General features: G+C 45.1%; 3 protein-coding genes across 9 annotated transcripts in view; all 3 read left to right on the top strand.

Annotated features, from left to right (window-relative positions):
• Nucleotides 1-4,815: 4,815 nt before the first annotated feature.
• vcpip1 (valosin containing protein (p97)/p47 complex interacting protein 1) lies at nucleotides 4,816-10,157 on the top strand. The gene is made up of 3 exons (XM_026313696.2): nucleotides 4,816-7,660; nucleotides 8,661-8,747; nucleotides 9,212-10,157. The coding sequence occupies exons 1-3, from the start codon at nucleotides 5,011-5,013 to the stop codon at nucleotides 10,006-10,008; spliced, it is 3,534 nt and encodes a 1,177-aa protein (XP_026169481.1). The 5' UTR covers nucleotides 4,816-5,010; the 3' UTR covers nucleotides 10,009-10,157.
• Nucleotides 10,158-14,797: 4,640 nt separating this feature from the next.
• Nucleotides 14,798-17,156, top strand: LOC113134391 (zinc finger and SCAN domain-containing protein 2-like). The gene is made up of 2 exons (XM_026313766.1): nucleotides 14,798-15,179; nucleotides 16,079-17,156. The coding sequence occupies exons 1-2, from the start codon at nucleotides 14,936-14,938 to the stop codon at nucleotides 16,936-16,938; spliced, it is 1,104 nt and encodes a 367-aa protein (XP_026169551.1). The 5' UTR covers nucleotides 14,798-14,935; the 3' UTR covers nucleotides 16,939-17,156.
• LOC113134345 (zinc finger protein 62 homolog) overlaps nucleotides 14,798-17,816 on the top strand; it is a 757,491-nt gene continuing 754,472 nt past the window's right edge. For all 7 annotated transcript variants that reach the window (XM_026313671.1, XM_026313673.1, XM_026313674.1 and 4 more), the window contains exon 1: nucleotides 14,798-14,850. The gene's annotated coding sequence lies outside the window, so the exon portion shown is untranslated. The remainder of the gene's footprint in view (nucleotides 14,851-17,816) is intronic.

Below are 17,816 nucleotides of genomic sequence, written 5' to 3'. Positions count from 1 at the left end.
TCATTTAGAGAGAAAAGTGGGTCAATGGGGTTGATTTTCAGCAGTGATTCAGACACACAGACTCTTCTAATGGTTCTGATGGCAGGTTTGATTGACGTATGTAACCTACTTCAAAATGAAACCTGAGGTGAACCAAAATGGATGTTCTAGTTTTACTTCAAATAGAAACACAGCTGCTTCTGTGAGGGGGTGAAACAACAGGATGACTTGTTTGTCTCAGTGGTTTGTGTTTCTGTCTTTGTGTGGTTTCTGTTCTGTTGCTGAGATGAATGATAACACAGGACAAGGCATCTTTGTTGAAAAGTCTCTCTGTTTCACCCAGAGTGTATTTTTATTTTTAGAAGTAGAGCTGTTTCTCTCACAGAGGCTTCCTGGAATGGCTCTTTAAGCAGAGTAGATGCTTGCAGCTGTCATTGTGTTATTAAGGTGAAAAACCACAGCTAACGGTGACGAGGCTGCAGGGCAGAAACCCACACGGCCTGTCTGCTGCAGGAAAGGAAGTGTTGGTTCGCTCTCAGCAGTTTGTTACGAGAAAACTGAGAATAGATTAGTATCTGCTGCTGAAAACACTCAGCCCCCTCCATCTCTGTACTTTGACTCGTTTTTTTCAGTAAGTCCTCCACCCACACAGAGTCAAACTGAGCCCACAGAGACGAACCACTGGGAGGTCACGTCCTTGGAGTTTTTTGTCAAGTGCCAACATGTCAGTTCTCTCCAGAATTATCCATATGAGTGTTTTCTAATCTGACATCTCTAACATCTGATTATTATTGAAATTATTATGCAGTTTCCACAATATAGAATATTAACGATTATTATTCTGGTGTGAAATCAGGTCAAGAAGGGTTTAACAAAGAGTGATATAGGTGAGCTCCTGTCTGAGTGTGTCATAACATCCTGCTACAAGTGTTTCAGAGAAAGCAGCTTAATGTGGTCTGAGAAAGACTGTGCACACAAAAATATAAAAAGATAAATAAAATCAAAAGGCCTCACTGAGAAGAGCTTCGATATGTTTCCATTCACACCTGTGAATAATAAAAAGTTTTTTTGTTTATATGAAGAATAGTTGTATTAGTGATGTTAACATTTTCAGGAAAGTAATAGTGATGCAAAAGTCGTTTACAGAAATTAACTGTGAGCTACTGTTAACTGCAGCAAATATTAATCTAATGAAACCTTCGTTTCCATTTAGGTGAAATTTGACAAATAAAAATGTGTCATTCTCTCTTTGTAATAACATCCAGATGTTCACTGGCTGTTTACACCTGGTCTTATCTAAACAGAAGAAAAATAGTCCCAGGTTAAATGTTGATATTTAATTTATTCAGACTAGGGATTATATAAATGAATAACACAACACAAAGAATCACATACTGCATATTATTGCTAATGCTAAATAACAGCCAGGAAAAATTAAAGCATCAAAATAAAATGAACTAACTTGATTTGAAAACATGAAGGAAAGTGAGAAATATTGAATGAATATATAAAATAAATAATATTGCATTTACAGCTCTTCAACAATCCACTGCCTACTAATCCCATCTCACATTTTAATCCTGAGTTATATATAATTTGCTGTGAAAGGCTTTAATGTTACTTTAGTTTTATATCAGTAAATTCATAAGCTGTCCAATAAAAACTGTAACAGCACATCGGTGAGTCACTGTGTTGCAGTGATCGATCTATTTTATTACATGTGTATTGTAGCTTCTCATATAAAAACCACTGAACCACATTTTCTTCATTTTCTTAACATCAACAGAGGGAAGACTAAAGAATCAGTTCAGACTTTGTCTACACCGACTTTGCTTCTTAGTTTTAACATAACAATAAAAAACATAGTTTGTTGATCTTGAAATGAGACGATGGTTCATTTTAAGTCTTAAGGTAAAAGCTCTTCCCCTCCAGGTGGGCTCTGGATGCTGCTGGGTAGATATTCTACCACCACATTTATATGGTTCAAACATAGAAAAAAAGCAAAACAAACATAAAATATGTATTTATTCAAATGTACACATATGTATGATTTTGGAATATTTTATTTTAAATACTCAGAATATACACGTTATTATAAATACACAAAAATATAAGATATAATAAAAAATAATAAATATTTATGTGGTTTACTGTAAAAACAATTGCCTGGACCATTACTGACGTATGTTATACACATTTTTCAAATGTACCATAATATAACACGTTCAACACAATGACAGACATTAAACATTTTAATCCCTTGGACAACACACAGTTAGAATCAATGCATTTAGATTTAGCACCACATATTGTTATAGTCAGTCAGTATCTTTCTAAACAGAGAAGACGCAGATTATTTGACATTGTCACATTTGGAAGCAGAACGTTGTGAAGTCAACTCCAGAAAAAAAACAACAACTCTACTGTAGTTTAAAAGAAAATCAGCCTGAAGTTTCATTGAACAGCAGCTGAGGATTTATGACCTGACCACTGATTACTGCATAGAACTATCAGCAACAGTTTATACCTTCATGACATATAGAAAACAACTGAAGGAAAATACATGTTTCATTCTTACCTGTTACTTACAGTTTAGCTCCAGAGTTCTTTAATTTACACATAAAACAAATCTCTAGAACTGCCTTCTTTCACTTCCGCAATATTCCCAAAATCTGGAACATCCTGTCTCAAAATGATGCAGAAAAACTAGTCCATGCACTTGTTACCTCAAGGCTAGATTACTGTAACTCATTAGTATCTGGATGTCCCAGTATCTCCATAAAAAACCTCCAGTTAATCCAGAATGCTGCAGCCAGAGTCCTGCAGCCTTCATCCCTGGTCCTGTAGGTGGTTCCTCCTCTCCACCACATGCTGTTCATACGAGATTTGTTGGGTTTCTCTACGTAACACTCTTTGATCTTGACAGATTGTCATGTGGGAACAGACTTTCTTCCTGCAGCATGTCAACGCTGCTTTATGCTCACTTCCTGTCACAAACACTGTTTGACGTGTTGGTTTTTGTTGGCTGCAGGGATCATTTCTCACTGTGGACAGAAACAGTAGTAGGAGGCTGCATGAATGAGATTAACTTCTGTTTTCTCACAGCTGAGAAATCATCTTTCTGAGGACCTGAGTACTTCCTCATACGTAGTCTGAACTGGAGTCTGTCTGGTTTTGAGCAGCACGTCAGTCATAGTGTTTCTCCCACTGAAAATAAACTTTATTCCACTGTGGAGCTTTTAAAGGGCTGCCAATTCATTTCATAATCCTTTTAGTATTTTATATTTGGATTTCTGATGATGGAAATGACAGTTGCCGTGACGACAAGACTATGCCCTTATTCCTTATTTTGCTGCCCAAATACAGCTATTGAGTAAGATAGTACTTTGTTGGGTTCCTATTGTAACTACTTGTGTGAGAAATATTACCAGTACTTCTAGTGTCTCTAAGAGAAATGTGAGGTTGTCAGAGACACAGTCCTTTGTCTGCTCCACAATCACAGAATCAGTGATTCCTATGTAATTACCTCAGTGCTGTATTTAGCTCCAGCTTTTAATTGTTAATGTGCGTGACTGGGGGAACAGATGTATTTTTGTGTCCAGATTTCTATATTTTATGTACATCCTTAAGGCTGAGGAGCTGCATGAATACAGGTGAAAGCATGTACCAAAGACCCACACTAGATGGCAGCAAAAAGCAGCGTGAACCCATCCATCCATCCATCTTCTATACCCGCTTTTCCTGTTCAGGGTCACGGGGATCCGCTGGAGCCTATCCCAGCTCTCTCTCGGGTGGAAGGCAGGGGTACACCCTAGACAGGTCACCAGTCTGTCGCAGGGCCACATATAGACACACAAAGACAGACAACCTCACACACTCACACTCACTCCTACGGGCAATTTTTAGAGTCACCAATCAACCTAACATGCATGTTTTTGGACTGTGGGAGGAAACCGGAGTACCCGGAGCACAGGGAGAACATGAAAACTCCACACAGAAAGGCCGGGATGCGAACCCACGACCTTCTTGCTGTGAGGCAACAGTGCTAACCACTCAGCCACCATGCTGCCCCTCAGCGTGAACCACTTCTACTAAATCTCACTAAAATTAAATGTAATTTAATACGACGTATTGATCAGAAGTCGGCAGCAATACAAATGAAGCCTTTACTCTGGTTCTTTGGGTTCATGGTATTGACTGTGAACCAAAGAAGCAGCAAATGTACATTTTTCTGAATGGAGTTCGGCGATCTTATGTTCCCTTCAAAGTCCAGGTCCAGGCAGACTAGCGCTCGTTTTCAAAAATATCATCAGATATTAAAAATATGATCAGCTGCATCTTTTATGTGTAATAACTAATGTACAACACAAATGTCTTGTGTTAGTTTGATCCTGCAGGCTAGCGGCTAAGCTAACCAGTAATGTCCTCATTTCAGTGTCTTTGCCCTCAGAGAGTGTCTGTAAGTGACGTTTTATCGCCCACAGCTCCCAGCAGCATAAACCCGCACGACCAGCACTGGTCTTAATACTGCCAGGCAGAAAATATGAGATATTTGGGATTTGATCTGTCATTTCTGCTCGAAGTGCCGATGATTCTGCTTTATTGACTTCCTACCACAACAAAACGTCGCTTCCGCGTGTTGCCTTCTGGGATATGTAGTCGTCACTGATAATTACTTTGCTGTTTTTAACCATTTACCAGTAGAAACACGGTTGTATAAGTGCGCTCTTCTCTGTTTAGAGAGACATTGGCACGAAGAAAAGAGAAACGACAGTTATTCAGATGTTCTGTCCAAACTTCTACACAAAACTGCACCGCAGAACTACAAGTCCCACAATCTGACGTCATTGCGTCGTGACGTTTGGCAACGGTCAGTTGCTGAAGAAAAAACAGCCGCTTCCGTGTTGTTCTTGTGTTTTTGTGGCTAACAACCATCGTCGGCCGAGTCCGGGCTCGTCTGACAGCCTCGCCGCACCGAGACTGTCATGGTCCTGTGAAGCGGACGAACAGTCCCAGCTTCTCTGAGCCGACATGTCGCTGCTCCAGAGCTCAAAGAAAAAAGACAAGCGTATTTTGTCTGGTACCTGCCCAGACCCGAAATGTCAGGCGAGGCTGTTCTTCCCCGCGCACGGCTCCGTTAGCATCGAGTGCACGGAGTGCGGCCAGCGCCACGAGCAGAAGAGCCTGTTACACGTCGAAGAGGTCACAGATCCAGATGTTGTGCTTCACAACCTGCTCAGAAACGCCCTGCTCGGCGTCACCGGGGCCCCGAAGAAAGGGACCGAGCTGGTGAAGGTAATGGGGCTTTCTAATTACCACTGCAAGCTGCTGTCCCCGGTCCTCACCCGGTACGGCATGGATAAACAAACCGGCAAAGCCAAGCTGCTGAGAGACATGAACCAAGGCGAGATGTTTGACTGCTCGCTCCTGGGAGACAGAGCTTTTCTAATCGAGCCTGACCATGTTTCCACCATGGGCTATGGCAAGGACCGGTCAGGGAGCCTCATATACCTCCACGACACCCTGGAGGAGGTCAAGAAGGCCAACGGGAACAGGGAGTGCCTCATCCCGGTCCATGTGGATGGGGACGGGCACTGCCTGGTCCACGCTGTGTCCAGAGCGCTGGTGGGCAGAGAACTGTTCTGGCACGCCCTGAGAGAAAACCTGAAACAAAACTTCAAGCAGAACCTGGACCGCTACAAGGCCCTGTTTCAGGATTTTATCGATGCTGCAGAGTGGGAGGACATCATCAACGAATGCGACCCCCTGTTCATCCCTCCCGAAGGCGTGCCACTCGGGCTGCGCAACATCCACATATTTGGCTTAGCCAACGTCCTCCACCGACCCATAATCCTGCTGGACTCCTTGAGTGGAATGAGGAGCTCTGGGGATTATTCAGCCACCTTCCTGCCAGGGCTGGTGGCTGAGGAGCAGTGCAGGGGCAAAGACGGGAAACTCAACAAACCCATCTGCATCGCCTGGAGCAGCTCCAGCAGGAACCACTACATCCCTCTTGTGGGAATCAAGAACACCGTGCTGCCGAAACTGCCAGCCCGCCTCCTGCCGAAGGCCTGGGGCGTCCCTCAGGAGCTCATCAGGAAGTACATCAAGCTGGAGCAGGATGGGAGCTGTGTGATTGGCGGTGACCGCAGCTTGCAGGACAAATATCTGATGAGGCTGGTCAACGCCATGGAGGAGGTGTTCATGGAGAAGCACAGCATCCACCCGTCGCTGGTGGCTGACGTGCACCAGTACATCTACAGACGGACCGGTGTGATCGGCATCCAGCCTGAGGAGGTGACCGAGGCAGCTAAAAAGTCAGTGATGGAGAACCGGCTGCACCGCTGCCTGATCTGTGGCGCCCTGTCTGAGCTCCACATCCTGACGGAGTGGCTGGTTCCTGGGGGGAAGCTCTACAACTTAGCCAAATCCACACACGGCCAACTGCGGCCAGACAAGAACTACAGCTTCCCCCTCAACAATGTGATCTGCTCCTATGACCCCCAAAGGGACGTCCTCATCCCAGACTACAAACAGAGCTCCCTCAACACCTGCAACTGGTGTCACGGCACATCAGTCCGCCACATCCGTGGTAACGGGTCAGTGGTTTACCTGGATGGGGACAGAACCAACACCCGCTCCCAGGGTGGGAAGTGTGGTTGTGGTTTCAAGCATTACTGGGAGGGAAAGGAGTATGACAACCTCCCCGAGGCCTTCCCCATCACGCTGGAGTGGGGCGGTCGGGTGGTTCGAGAGACTGTGTACTGGTTCCAGTATGAGACCGACCTGACTTTAAACAGCAACGTGTATGACGTGGCCATGAAGCTGGTCACCAAGCACTTCCCAGGGGAGTTTGGCAGCGAGATCCTGGTGCAGAAAGTGGTCAACACCATCCTGCATCACACCGCCAAGAAGAACCCGGACGAGTACAATCCCGTGTCCATTGACGGAGCTCATGTCCAGCATCTCACTGACACCCCAGAGACTGAACAGACAACAGAATCACAGCCCCCCACTAAGATCATCCTGACGGGTCAGAAAGCCAAGACTCTGCACAAAGAGGAGCTGACGATGAGCCGAGCGGAGCGCAGCATCCAGCAGAACATCAGCGAGCAGGCCTTCGTCACTCAGAAGCGTAGGACTGACAAGCTGAAGCAGGAGCAGAAAGGCCAGGGCCGGGCATCTTCTCCAGGCGGGTCTCCGGAAACCTCATCCTCTTCAGCTCCAGCCACACCCACCAAATCCTCTTCCCCGTCCTCATCAAATAAAGAGAAGAAGATCCGTGTGACCACCAGTGATGGGAGGCAGGCCATGCTGACCCTGCAGGCCCACACCACCTTCTCAGACCTGCAGAGGAGCATAACCAATGAGTTTTCCGTGGCTCCGGCACAACAGTGCATCCGCTATGGGTTCCCGCCCAAAGAGCTGGTCCCCCCGAAAGATGGAGAGGAGAACGAGCCTGTGGCGCTGCAACACGGTGACAGGGTGACGGTGGAGATACTGAAGGGCCCGGAGGACAAGAGCCCCCCAGCCTCCATCCCCCGAGCCTCCAGCTCACACTCCAGCCTGCACTCCTTGAAAAGCGAGGACGCCATGACGTCCGGCAGGATGAGCAGCCGGGAACTCCAGGACAGCATCGACCTTGAGATGTCCTCCCTCTGTCTCCTGGCAACACTGATGGGTAAGAACATGTGACATGTAGACCAACACCCCCACGTCTCCCCCACCTCGTCCTCATGAAACCTACACACACACAGTTCAGTTCTCAGAGCAGATTTTAATAGAAAGATTCTCAGCATAAAGTTCATGGGCAAAGTATTGGCTTCCAATAATCACCTTTTATATTATTGATTATTGTATTGATTGATAGGTGGTCTGAAACAGAAAAGCAGAACATATTGAAACAGACTGTTTAAATTATTTTTTTAAAATAATTCAATCACCATCACCACCAATAATTAGAAGCTAGAAATATTGATTTGTTGTTATCCTGTTGGTTCATGACCCTGACCCTGTCTGTGTCGCTTTGCAACACACAGAGTGACTCTCACAAACTCTTGTCCAGGTGTGTGGCACAGGTGCCTGCTGGCGTCTGATTGGTGCAGCTGTGGACTGAGCAGCTCCTCAGACACAGGGTCTGTTTCTGATCAGTTGGCATGAACACGACCAGAAACACTGCATGTGTGCGTGTGCGAGTGTGTGCGTGTGCGTGCATGCCCTGGATGTGCCGAGTCAGCCGCCTCACCTGCCAAAAGGGTGAAAGGTCACTGCTGCGTAAACAAGATAAACAAACCGCAGGATAACAGACAGAGCACGAAGGTTTGATCTGTCCAGGCCCGACACGGCACTTCCTGTTAGCGAGAGCCTAGATTCAATAAAAGACCAGCACCCACTCGTCAGTCTGCACCGTGCAGCACATGTTTACTGTCTCGATATTTTAGCTCGTATCAAATCAGATTATACAGGCCTCTGTTTGAATTCAGGTCTAAACTGTGTAAACACAGTAGCTCATTTTAAACTGAGTCATTGCTGCAGCATCTTCAGTCAGTTATTGATAAAACCTTTCAGTTTTTTGTTTGATTGTAATAAACTGATCACATGGGAATATTTGAGGTATTTCAGATGCATCCACCACCTGCTAACGTAGACATGTTTCAGCTGTTTGTCCCATTGTGGTCCAGGTGAGGATGTCTGGTCCTATGCCAAGAAGCTGCCACACTTATTCCAGCAGGGCGGCGTCTTCTACAACATTGTGAAGAAAGACATGGGTAAGTTTGTTTGATGAAGTGCCCATGTACCATCTACTGCCGTGTGTTTACGTGCTCTTAAATCACAGACTTAAACCAGAACCCACGTTCTGTAGTCGGAGCAGAAGATAACAGAATCCTGGTGTGGGTTTTAAAGAGGATGTGTGCATGACAGCAGCTTCAGACAGGGAAGTGTCACTGTGAGGGCAGAGTGGTGCGATTAAAGTAAAGATCAGCTCAGACACAGCTAAGAGTGAAACTGATGCTAAGTGGCCTCTAGAAGCCTGAGGCACAGCTGGTTACATGAGGCCTGAGTTCACAATATGTGCTGAGTAGCTTCAACATCACTGACTGGTCTTTACCTGTTAACTAGTCTGGTTTAAATCGGGCTTTAGTCCATTTCATATTGTAGCTTCTGGAAATAGAAGCATCAGTGGAAAAACTCCAGCAGTGCGGCTCATTTCACGTTGCTGCTTCTGTTTCAGGCCTGATGGACGGCAAACACTGCACGCTGCCTCACCTGACGGGGAAGACCTTTGTTTACAACGCAGCAGAGGAGCGTCTGGAACTGTGCGTGGATGCTGCCGGTCACTTCCCGGTGGGTCCTGATGTGGAGGAGCTGGTGAAGGAGGCGCTGATGCAGCTGCATTCGGAGGCGGCCACCAGAGGCAGCAGGGAAGGAAGTCCGTCCCACGGCATGTTGCGGCTGGGCAGTGGCGGCGTTGTCCGAAAGAAGGAGCAGCTGCAGAGCGTCACTGCCTTCCAGGGTAAAGGTCACTCACTGGGCAGTGCTGGGGGTTCCTCACCTCCAGAGCACCGCCCTATCACGCGGCAGCACAGCAGTGGTGTAGACTTGAGTGCCAGCGTGTCCCAAGCCCAACCAGATCTGTCTGACATCCCTGAGGACACCACCAGGGAGCTGGTCCGCATGGCGCCGGGTTTTGTCACCACGAAGGATGGTCGGGGTCTGGACCCCATCCTGATGGAGCAGCAGCGAAGGAAGCTGCAAGAGATGGTCTCCTCCATCCAGGCCTCCATGGAGCGTCACCTTAGAGAGCAGCAGAGTGCCGCCACCGCTGCAGAGGGCGGGGCCAGCCAGGAACAGACAGATGGGACTAAAACAGGAATGGACCAACAAACGTCTACAGTGAGCCAGGAACCTGCAGCTGCTGCAGCTGCCTCTGCAGCCAGCAAACGAGATGGGAAGGCAGAGGAACCAGAAGAGATGGAGAGCCAGGACGCTGGGCCAAGCAACCCCACCGAGCCCATGGACCACTCCTGATCACTCCTGACCCTCAGCAGCACCCCACCCCGCCTGGCCAGCACCTGTGGGTCATAACACCTCAGGTCGGACCCTAAAGCTTCGGTCTTCATCGTGTTTCGTTTTCTTTACTGCATGACTAAAGAGCGGGCCGCCCGTCCTCTCCTCTGCACTCAGAGCGGGGCAGCAGTCAGTGAGACAAAAAGCGAGACGCTCTGCGATACATCAGTACTGTCACACCAACATCACCGTTCTGTTACAGTACTGACGCCGTGTTCACACACTCGCCTCAGCTACACGGCTCTGGGAAACCTCACATTGCAGTGAATAATAAATGCAGCTTATGGTTGATTACTGCTTCTGGAAGATTGATTCTGCCTTTTTTTTTCTCTCCTCTCAGTTGATGACGTGTCGTTAATGACTGTCTTGCAGTATATCGCCTGTGTGGTGACAGGATTCTATCTTTAGCCCTGTGGTTCCCACCTGCAAACATCTAACCTTCACACTATAATCACACACCAATATCTGGAGGAAAAACCGCTCAGATCCCTGTAGATAGAAAAATCCTCTGAGTCTTAAGCTGCCACCAGGAGGAGAGCTGCTGGCCGCCAGCAGCAAAACATCCTGCGCACACGCTTCCATCAAACCGCACCAGCCTGTACGCGTCGACGCCTTCATCACCGGAACCTGCTTTTCCACCGTCCGCAGGGACAGCTCTGGATCTGTGATGACTGAGTCCTTCTTCTACATAAACGTTGATTCCTCCCCAACACTCACCGTCTGTATCTGACATTCATTGTCAGTGTGACAGATGTGAAGCACCTGAATCCAGTTTCAGATGGACCTGCAGCACCGACAGGTGAGTAACAGCTGCTGCAGTTTTCACACTTTGTGCCACCTGCAGGTAAAGAGAGGTACTTCCTTCTTTCTGCTCGTGTTGTGCGTCTTGCCTTCTACCCTTTGAACCTGTAAAGTTTATGTTTTATGAACTACTTAATACAGTTTAACATCATTGGTCCACTGTCCACAGACTGATGCAAGTCCTTCAGTATCTGTGTTTCAAAAAGGATTTAAGATCATTAGAACCAGCATTAACAAACATCAGCTGCTTCTTTGTTCTTTATGGAAAATATTTGTTAATTATGTGTTTGTGAGTTTAAAAGATGATCCCAGTTTAACTCCATGCTGAACAAGTCTACGTTCAGAGGCCAACAGAGATGATCAGTGTAGGTTAAATCAGTTCTTTCATTCTGAATATTTGAGCTGCGAACAAATCGGACTATTTCTGCAGGTAATTAAAACTAGTAAATCGACAAATCGTCCTGATGGTCAAAAAGCTCAGTGTGTGGCCCAGTTCATGCAGGTTTAGAAATAAAGGATTCTGTTATTTATCAGATATTGAGGAAACAACACTGGGTTAGTGTCTAATATTGTCTGGAGGTCAGTGTGGCACCATGATGTTCCACTGTTTCTATAAAAACCACACACACTAAGAAAATTCTGTTAAACAGTGAAGACATTCAAAAAGCTGTGGCACAGGTTTAAAATTGCAGCACCTGTTACTGTCTGTTCTTCTTCTCCTGTGCACTGACAAACTGTCAGCAGCACAGGGGAGCGGCTGTGCTTGGTCCTTTTAGTGTGGGTCAGTGAATATACTATGAGCAGGTGGAGCAGATGTTGCTTCAGGTTAGTGCAGGTGTCTTCACCTGGTCTGATGAGGAGGAAATGGCGCCACCTTGTGGGAAAACCTAAAGTGAATTAGTGGGTGAGTTATAAACCAGTTCCCTGAGGTGCTTCACATCTACAGAGCACAGTACGGCCCAATACAACAGTGCTAAAGAAAAATCATCAGTTATTTTCCAGTGTTTGTGTAATGTGACCGGATCTTTACTGGCTTATTGGCTTATTGGCTCCATCTCGTTTACAAAACAGAACACGGCCAAAGATAAAACCAGGTTCAGGTTTTTAGCCCAGTTTTGAACAGTGTGTGGAGCTGATATTTGAAAGCTCCTCCATGGGCCCGTGTGTCCTATGCAAAAGGAAAAAAATCAACAAATCAGTGAACTTCCAGTAAACAGCACACTCAGTGTCCAATTTATTAGGAACACCGACAGCACTGCAGTAAAGTTGAGGTGTTGATTCAGCTGATCAGTTTGGAGGTAAAAACTGTTTGTTCTAGCTAAGTGTCCCTAATAAACCGGACACTGTGTGTGTCCATCCATGTGAGGAAGTCATCTTCCTGCGGGACACTACAACCAGGAACAGTCTGCAAGACTAGCACTTAGAGAATATCAGTTAAACTCACACGGTCTGGTGACATTGATGAGTTAGGATTGATCTGTTTGCTCTGCTGTGGGAAGAAACACTTCAGGAAACACTGATGACAAACAGCTGCAGACGTCTTCATGAGCATCTGTTCGCCGGTCCAGCTGTGCAGCAGCTGGCGTTCAGGATATATTGTTGTAACAGAGTGAAATGAATCTGTTCCTGTCAGTGTAAACACATAATCAGCAGGTCATTTAGCACATTTGCCCCAAAAGACATTTCTGGTTCTCCCTGGTTTGGACCTTTTGGTTCAAGTGAAGTGAAATGCAGCAGCAAATGTGATGTTTGTTTCAACATGGCACAGAATCAGCGCCATAAAGAAACAGAGGACAGACTAAAGCCAGGAGAAATGTTGGAGGTTTGACTCTTTCAGCCATGTAGGGGACATTTCTTCTGGTGATGCACAAATTTGATCTTTTTATATTCTTTGGAAAAATGCTGCATTTTGTTTCAGTGTTTGTCTGTGTCTTTGCAGTGAAAACACTAAGACTGTGCTAAACATCCTGCTGCTTATATCATTATGTTCATGATTATTCCTGAGTCTAGAATTCATATTTTAATGAGGAAGACACGACAAACCATTTAAAAATTCCAGGACCAATCTGAGAACTTTGGGATTGGGGTTTTGAAGTTTTAATTTAATCAAAAGGGAAATTAGTCAGTCCCCTGAGTTAGTGGGAGGCAGAAATTACAGTTCAACCTGTATGAACATGTGTTTTTGCACTGATTTTATTTCTCGGAATCAAACAGCAGCTTAATTCTGTGTCTGCAGTCATCAGAGCAGAAGCCAAACACTTTGGTGCTGCTTGGTGAATAAAATAAGCTGCAGGCGACTCATGGAGAATCCCTGTATCCTGTCAGCTTGGGATGAGATGCTCATAACGACGTCTGCAGCTTTTCACAGTGCGGTTTGTGGCTTTTCTCACCACAGTGACCCCGACTAACAGCAGAGCTTCGTCTGAACCACAGGTCACGGAACAGGAATAGTTCCACCTTTTGGGAAATGAGTGTCTTCTCTTTCCTGCTGACAATTAGATGTTTGCATTGATTACACTTTCCTGTAAAACTCATCAATTAACATGTTCCATCTTGTTTAATTGGTTAAATGACACGCTGTGTGTGATTTAATGGGCACTGGGATCCATGTTGCAGCCAGTCAGTGCTATGTTCATTTGAAACGATGAGACTGACAGTCAGGCTACACTCTGGTCCCCAACAGTCTGTGTTGCAGGAGGAACTCATCATCAGGCCTTAGAATCTGTTTAACGTTCCACATTTAGTTGGTTTTATATTGAGGTTCTTTTGGTTTTACCTTAACTGTGTAGATTCTACCATATACCCCATTATTTAAACTGGAATCCTCAAATTTGACTTTTAAAGTCTCCTAGTGTGACCTTTTGTTTTCTGGTTTCAACATGTGAAACAGTTCTGTTTTCAGCTTTGGTGCTTATTTTGCCATTGAAGTGAAAAATATAAGACTTGGCACTTTGTTTGAGAAAGCAAGGGAGCGTTAGTGTAGCAGAGTGGTATTATCAGTCAGTCATTCGGAGAGAAAACCAGTCAGTCGGACAAATCAGAAGGAAGAAGAGTTTGTTTGGACGACACTGCTGTAACACACTTGAAGCTTCTCTTTGTGACTGCTGTACTAAAGACATGAATTGTAATCCAGTTGTATAATAGTATATATTGTAGTATATTTGGACCTGTACATAAACACAGATTGTTCAAATGCCTCAGCTCTTTTTGTTTTTTTTTTGTTTTTTTTTTGTTAACTTCTCTCTGGTGAGCTAATAAAATATTGATGATTCCCAGCTTCAACATTACTGTTTGCATGTGTGATGAATTTTCAACCCCAACAATAAAATCACTTCCTTCATGCGTTTTTGTATTTTGTCGTCACTGAGTGATTTTTGTGTTGGTCTGCTATAAAAGAAGCAAAATGTTTCCATGTGTCGCTGTCGTCCAGTTTTGACCACAGTGTTAATGTATGATTGTATTTTCTTTCTTTCAGCTGAAACGACTCGCCTGCTTTTGTGTTTCTCAGTTTGACTGAGGAATAATATTAAATACAGTCAGTGTCTTTCTCAGGTTCGTCCTTGTCCTCTGAATTTCTGTGCCTTATCCTCTCTACGTGAAAACTACATGGTGTCATTCAGATTAGACTGTTGATCATTTAACAGTTAACAGTTATTTAAATCGTCTCTGGTTGTCTTTAGAGCAAAAAGTCCTTAAACTGTGTAAAAGGGGAGAAAATGATTGTAAATGTGAGAAAGCAAACTTGAACTAAATGTTATTTCATCACTGCCTAATATAATTAAATATGAGGTTTAAGTAAGAGATGGTCCAGTTTGGTGTTTTGACAGGGGTAGAGTGTACCTGAGTATATTTACTCAAATACATTGACAAATACAAACTCACTGTTTGCTAATTCACTAAAAATATATCAGTTAATAAAGACTGACAGTGACAGTGTCCTTATTCCTCTGTGAAATAAAGCGACACAGATGTTGAATCAAAATTTGAAAGCGGAACAAAAAGATGCGTGTCGTGTCCCGCCGGAAGCTGGCGGTGTGACAGCCAGCGGAAGTAAACAAAGGCGGCGCTAGCAGCGTTAGCTGTGTGGATGTGTGGAGTCAGTAGAAGACGATGGTGTAGTCGTATCCCAGAGAAATATCGGAGCTGTAACGAACCAACAATGTCTTCAGTTCAGTGTTTGAGAGAGTTTGTCAACGAGCGACTAACTGCTGCTGCTGAAGAAATATTCGGAGTCTTTGAAAAAACTATCGTCGAGTACGAGCAAGAGATCGATCGTCAGCGCAGACTGCTGGATATCGTTTGGAAACCCGAGATAAAGCTGCACAGAGTCGGTTCGTACGATCCACGTGTTATTAGAAAGAAATGAAGGCGCCGAGCTCGAAAAGTGGCTGCTGGTTTCTACTGGTCCTGTGTTTTCCTGGGACGTGGTTCCTATAAACCACTTGTCATTCATGTTTCGGGTCATATCTCACCACCTGGTCGACACATTCTGCTTTCTATCTCTACTGCTGCTGCTTCTGTTAACACCCAATTTATTTCACACCATTGGGCTCCTGGTTCCGTCCATGTGTCCTGGTGGCCCTTGGCACCAACACGGTGGATCCTTGGAGACTGGAAGGATTTTTGTCCAGTGTTTCTAGAAAGCAGGGCCAGTCTCTTATTACTGCCGTTATTTCTGACCTTGTCCTGGTCTGACGAGTCTGTGAATCACTGCTGTGTCTTCCAAGTGGACCAGCTGCTCTCAAAGGTGCCCATGTCAGCTCCTCTAAGAAGAGGGGCCTGGGTCCTACACCTTGTTTGTACCGCAGCTGTCATGGTACTGACCAGTCACTTAGCTGGTGTTTTTATCATAAGTGCTTGCTCCCTGTTGATTAAGTGATGAGTCCAAAGGCAACGCTGTCAGAGTCTTTGCTTTACCCAGACACTGAGCTTCTGTAGCTGAGAAACTCTGGAGATCTGTCCATTTATCCACAAGCAAGAGGCTCATTGCTGGTGGATTTTGATTTGGGAGGTTTAAGCCTAAAGAAGGTGGCTCAAAAGTTGATTTTTATATTATATTTTATCTTATATATTATATTTATATTTTATATATTATCTTGTCAGTGCTAAGTGTCCAGAGTCCTGAGGTTTTGCATGCATTTAAGGAACTGACTCTAATTTCTTTGCTCAGGTGTCTGATTTTTCCATCCTCACGTCAGTAACCTGGTCCTTGTGTCCTTTGTCCCTCCAGAGCTCCCACAGCAACATGTCTGTAAGGAGGAGGAGGTTCTCCCTGACCAGCAGCTCTGGAACCAGGAGAGGAACTCCAGCCTGGACCAAGAGGATCCAGAGCCTCCACAGTTTAAAGAGGAACAGGATCAACTGTGCAGCAGTCAGGAGGGAGAGCAGCTTGTAGTGAAGCAGCAGACCGATACCTTTATGTGGACTCCTACTAATGAGGACAGTGACCAGAGTGAAGCAGAACCACACAGTGACCAGCAGCTCCTCTCTCACAGCTCTCCTGCAGCTGAGAGCCAAGACCAGAGAGGAAGTCAGCCTGTGGAATCAGGATCAGCTAGAAATGCAGAGACAAAGTCAAAGAAGAGACGTCACCAAAACACAAGTCACAGTAACAACGATGTGGACAAATCTCTCATGTCAGGTGATGCTCACACAGAGAAAAAGTCCATCAAATGTGACACTTGTGGAAAAACCTTTCCATTTAAGTACATATTGAATAAACATATGATGATCCACACAGGTGAGAAGCCGTACCCCTGCACCACTTGCAAGAAAAGTTTTCGAGAAATGTCACAATTAAAAATGCACATTAGAAGTCACACAGGTGAGAAGCCGTACTCCTGCAGCTTATGTGGGTCAAGATTTAGTGACAGGACGACACTGAGCAGGCATATGAGGATCCACACAGGTGAGAAGCCTTACACCTGCACCACCTGTGGGAAAAGCTTTAGTTATAAATCAGTACTGAAATACCATATGATGGTCCACACAGGTGAGAGGCCGTACACCTGCAGCTTCTGTGGGAAAGGTTTTGGCAAAAAGTCATCTTTGATAAATCATGTAAGAACCCAGAAATGTCAGAAGCCATAATGTTTGTAGCAAACCGTTAGTCAGAACATGATTAACCAGTTTGTTTTTTCTACATTGTACAGTCCAGTCAGTTACTTCTGACTAAGATGTTATTCTCCATGCTGTCAGTTTAAGTTCCCTTATGTTTGAAATGATGTGCCTTCATTTGTATGGTCTTTTCTAGCAGCTGATGTTCCAGTAGCATTGACCTGACTCAGTTAATAAACAATATTCTCTTTTCTGCTGCTGTTTTGTTGCTGCATAGTCCCAGTGATTTATCACCAGTAACAGCCATTTTTGGTAATTCCCAGTTTGGATTTCACTTAACGTGTTGGGGTGTGTACATCATTATATTACATGTTTCTCTTTGGGGTTAGAACCACTCTCACCTACAAACCCCCACGTGTACACACCACAGCCTTTTCTATGCAAATGAAAGGTTTTGGATCAAACTGTTCCTTGATCAGAGTCTCTGTGTATAGAGAGGTGCCATCACCCCAGAGACTATCTCAAGCTCACCTGCTGCAGGTAAAGTATGATATGATCCAGTTTGGTAGTTTGATCAGTGGCAGAGCCTCAAGTATATTTCCAGGGGTTGAATGGACCAGGGTACAATTACACAAATACTCCAAACAACTGTGACATAGTTGGTCAATAATGGATTTACATTAAATTACACAAATAAGAAAATTGGAACATCTATCCATTTTCTATACCCGCTTTTCCTGGCTCAGGGTCACGGGGATCTGCTGGAGCCTCGATCGCAGCCACACTCACACTCACTCCTATGGGCAATTTAGAGTCACCAATCAACCTGACATACATGTTTTTGGACTGTGGGAGGAAACCAGAGTACCTGGAGAAAACCTACACAAGCACAGGGAGAACATGCAGACTCC

The sequence above is a fragment of the Mastacembelus armatus genome, chromosome 17 (genome assembly GCF_900324485.2).
Source record: "Mastacembelus armatus chromosome 17, fMasArm1.2, whole genome shotgun sequence".
Classification (NCBI taxonomy): domain Eukaryota; kingdom Metazoa; phylum Chordata; class Actinopteri; order Synbranchiformes; family Mastacembelidae; genus Mastacembelus; species Mastacembelus armatus.
This window is presented reverse-complemented; position numbering and strand designations above follow the sequence as displayed.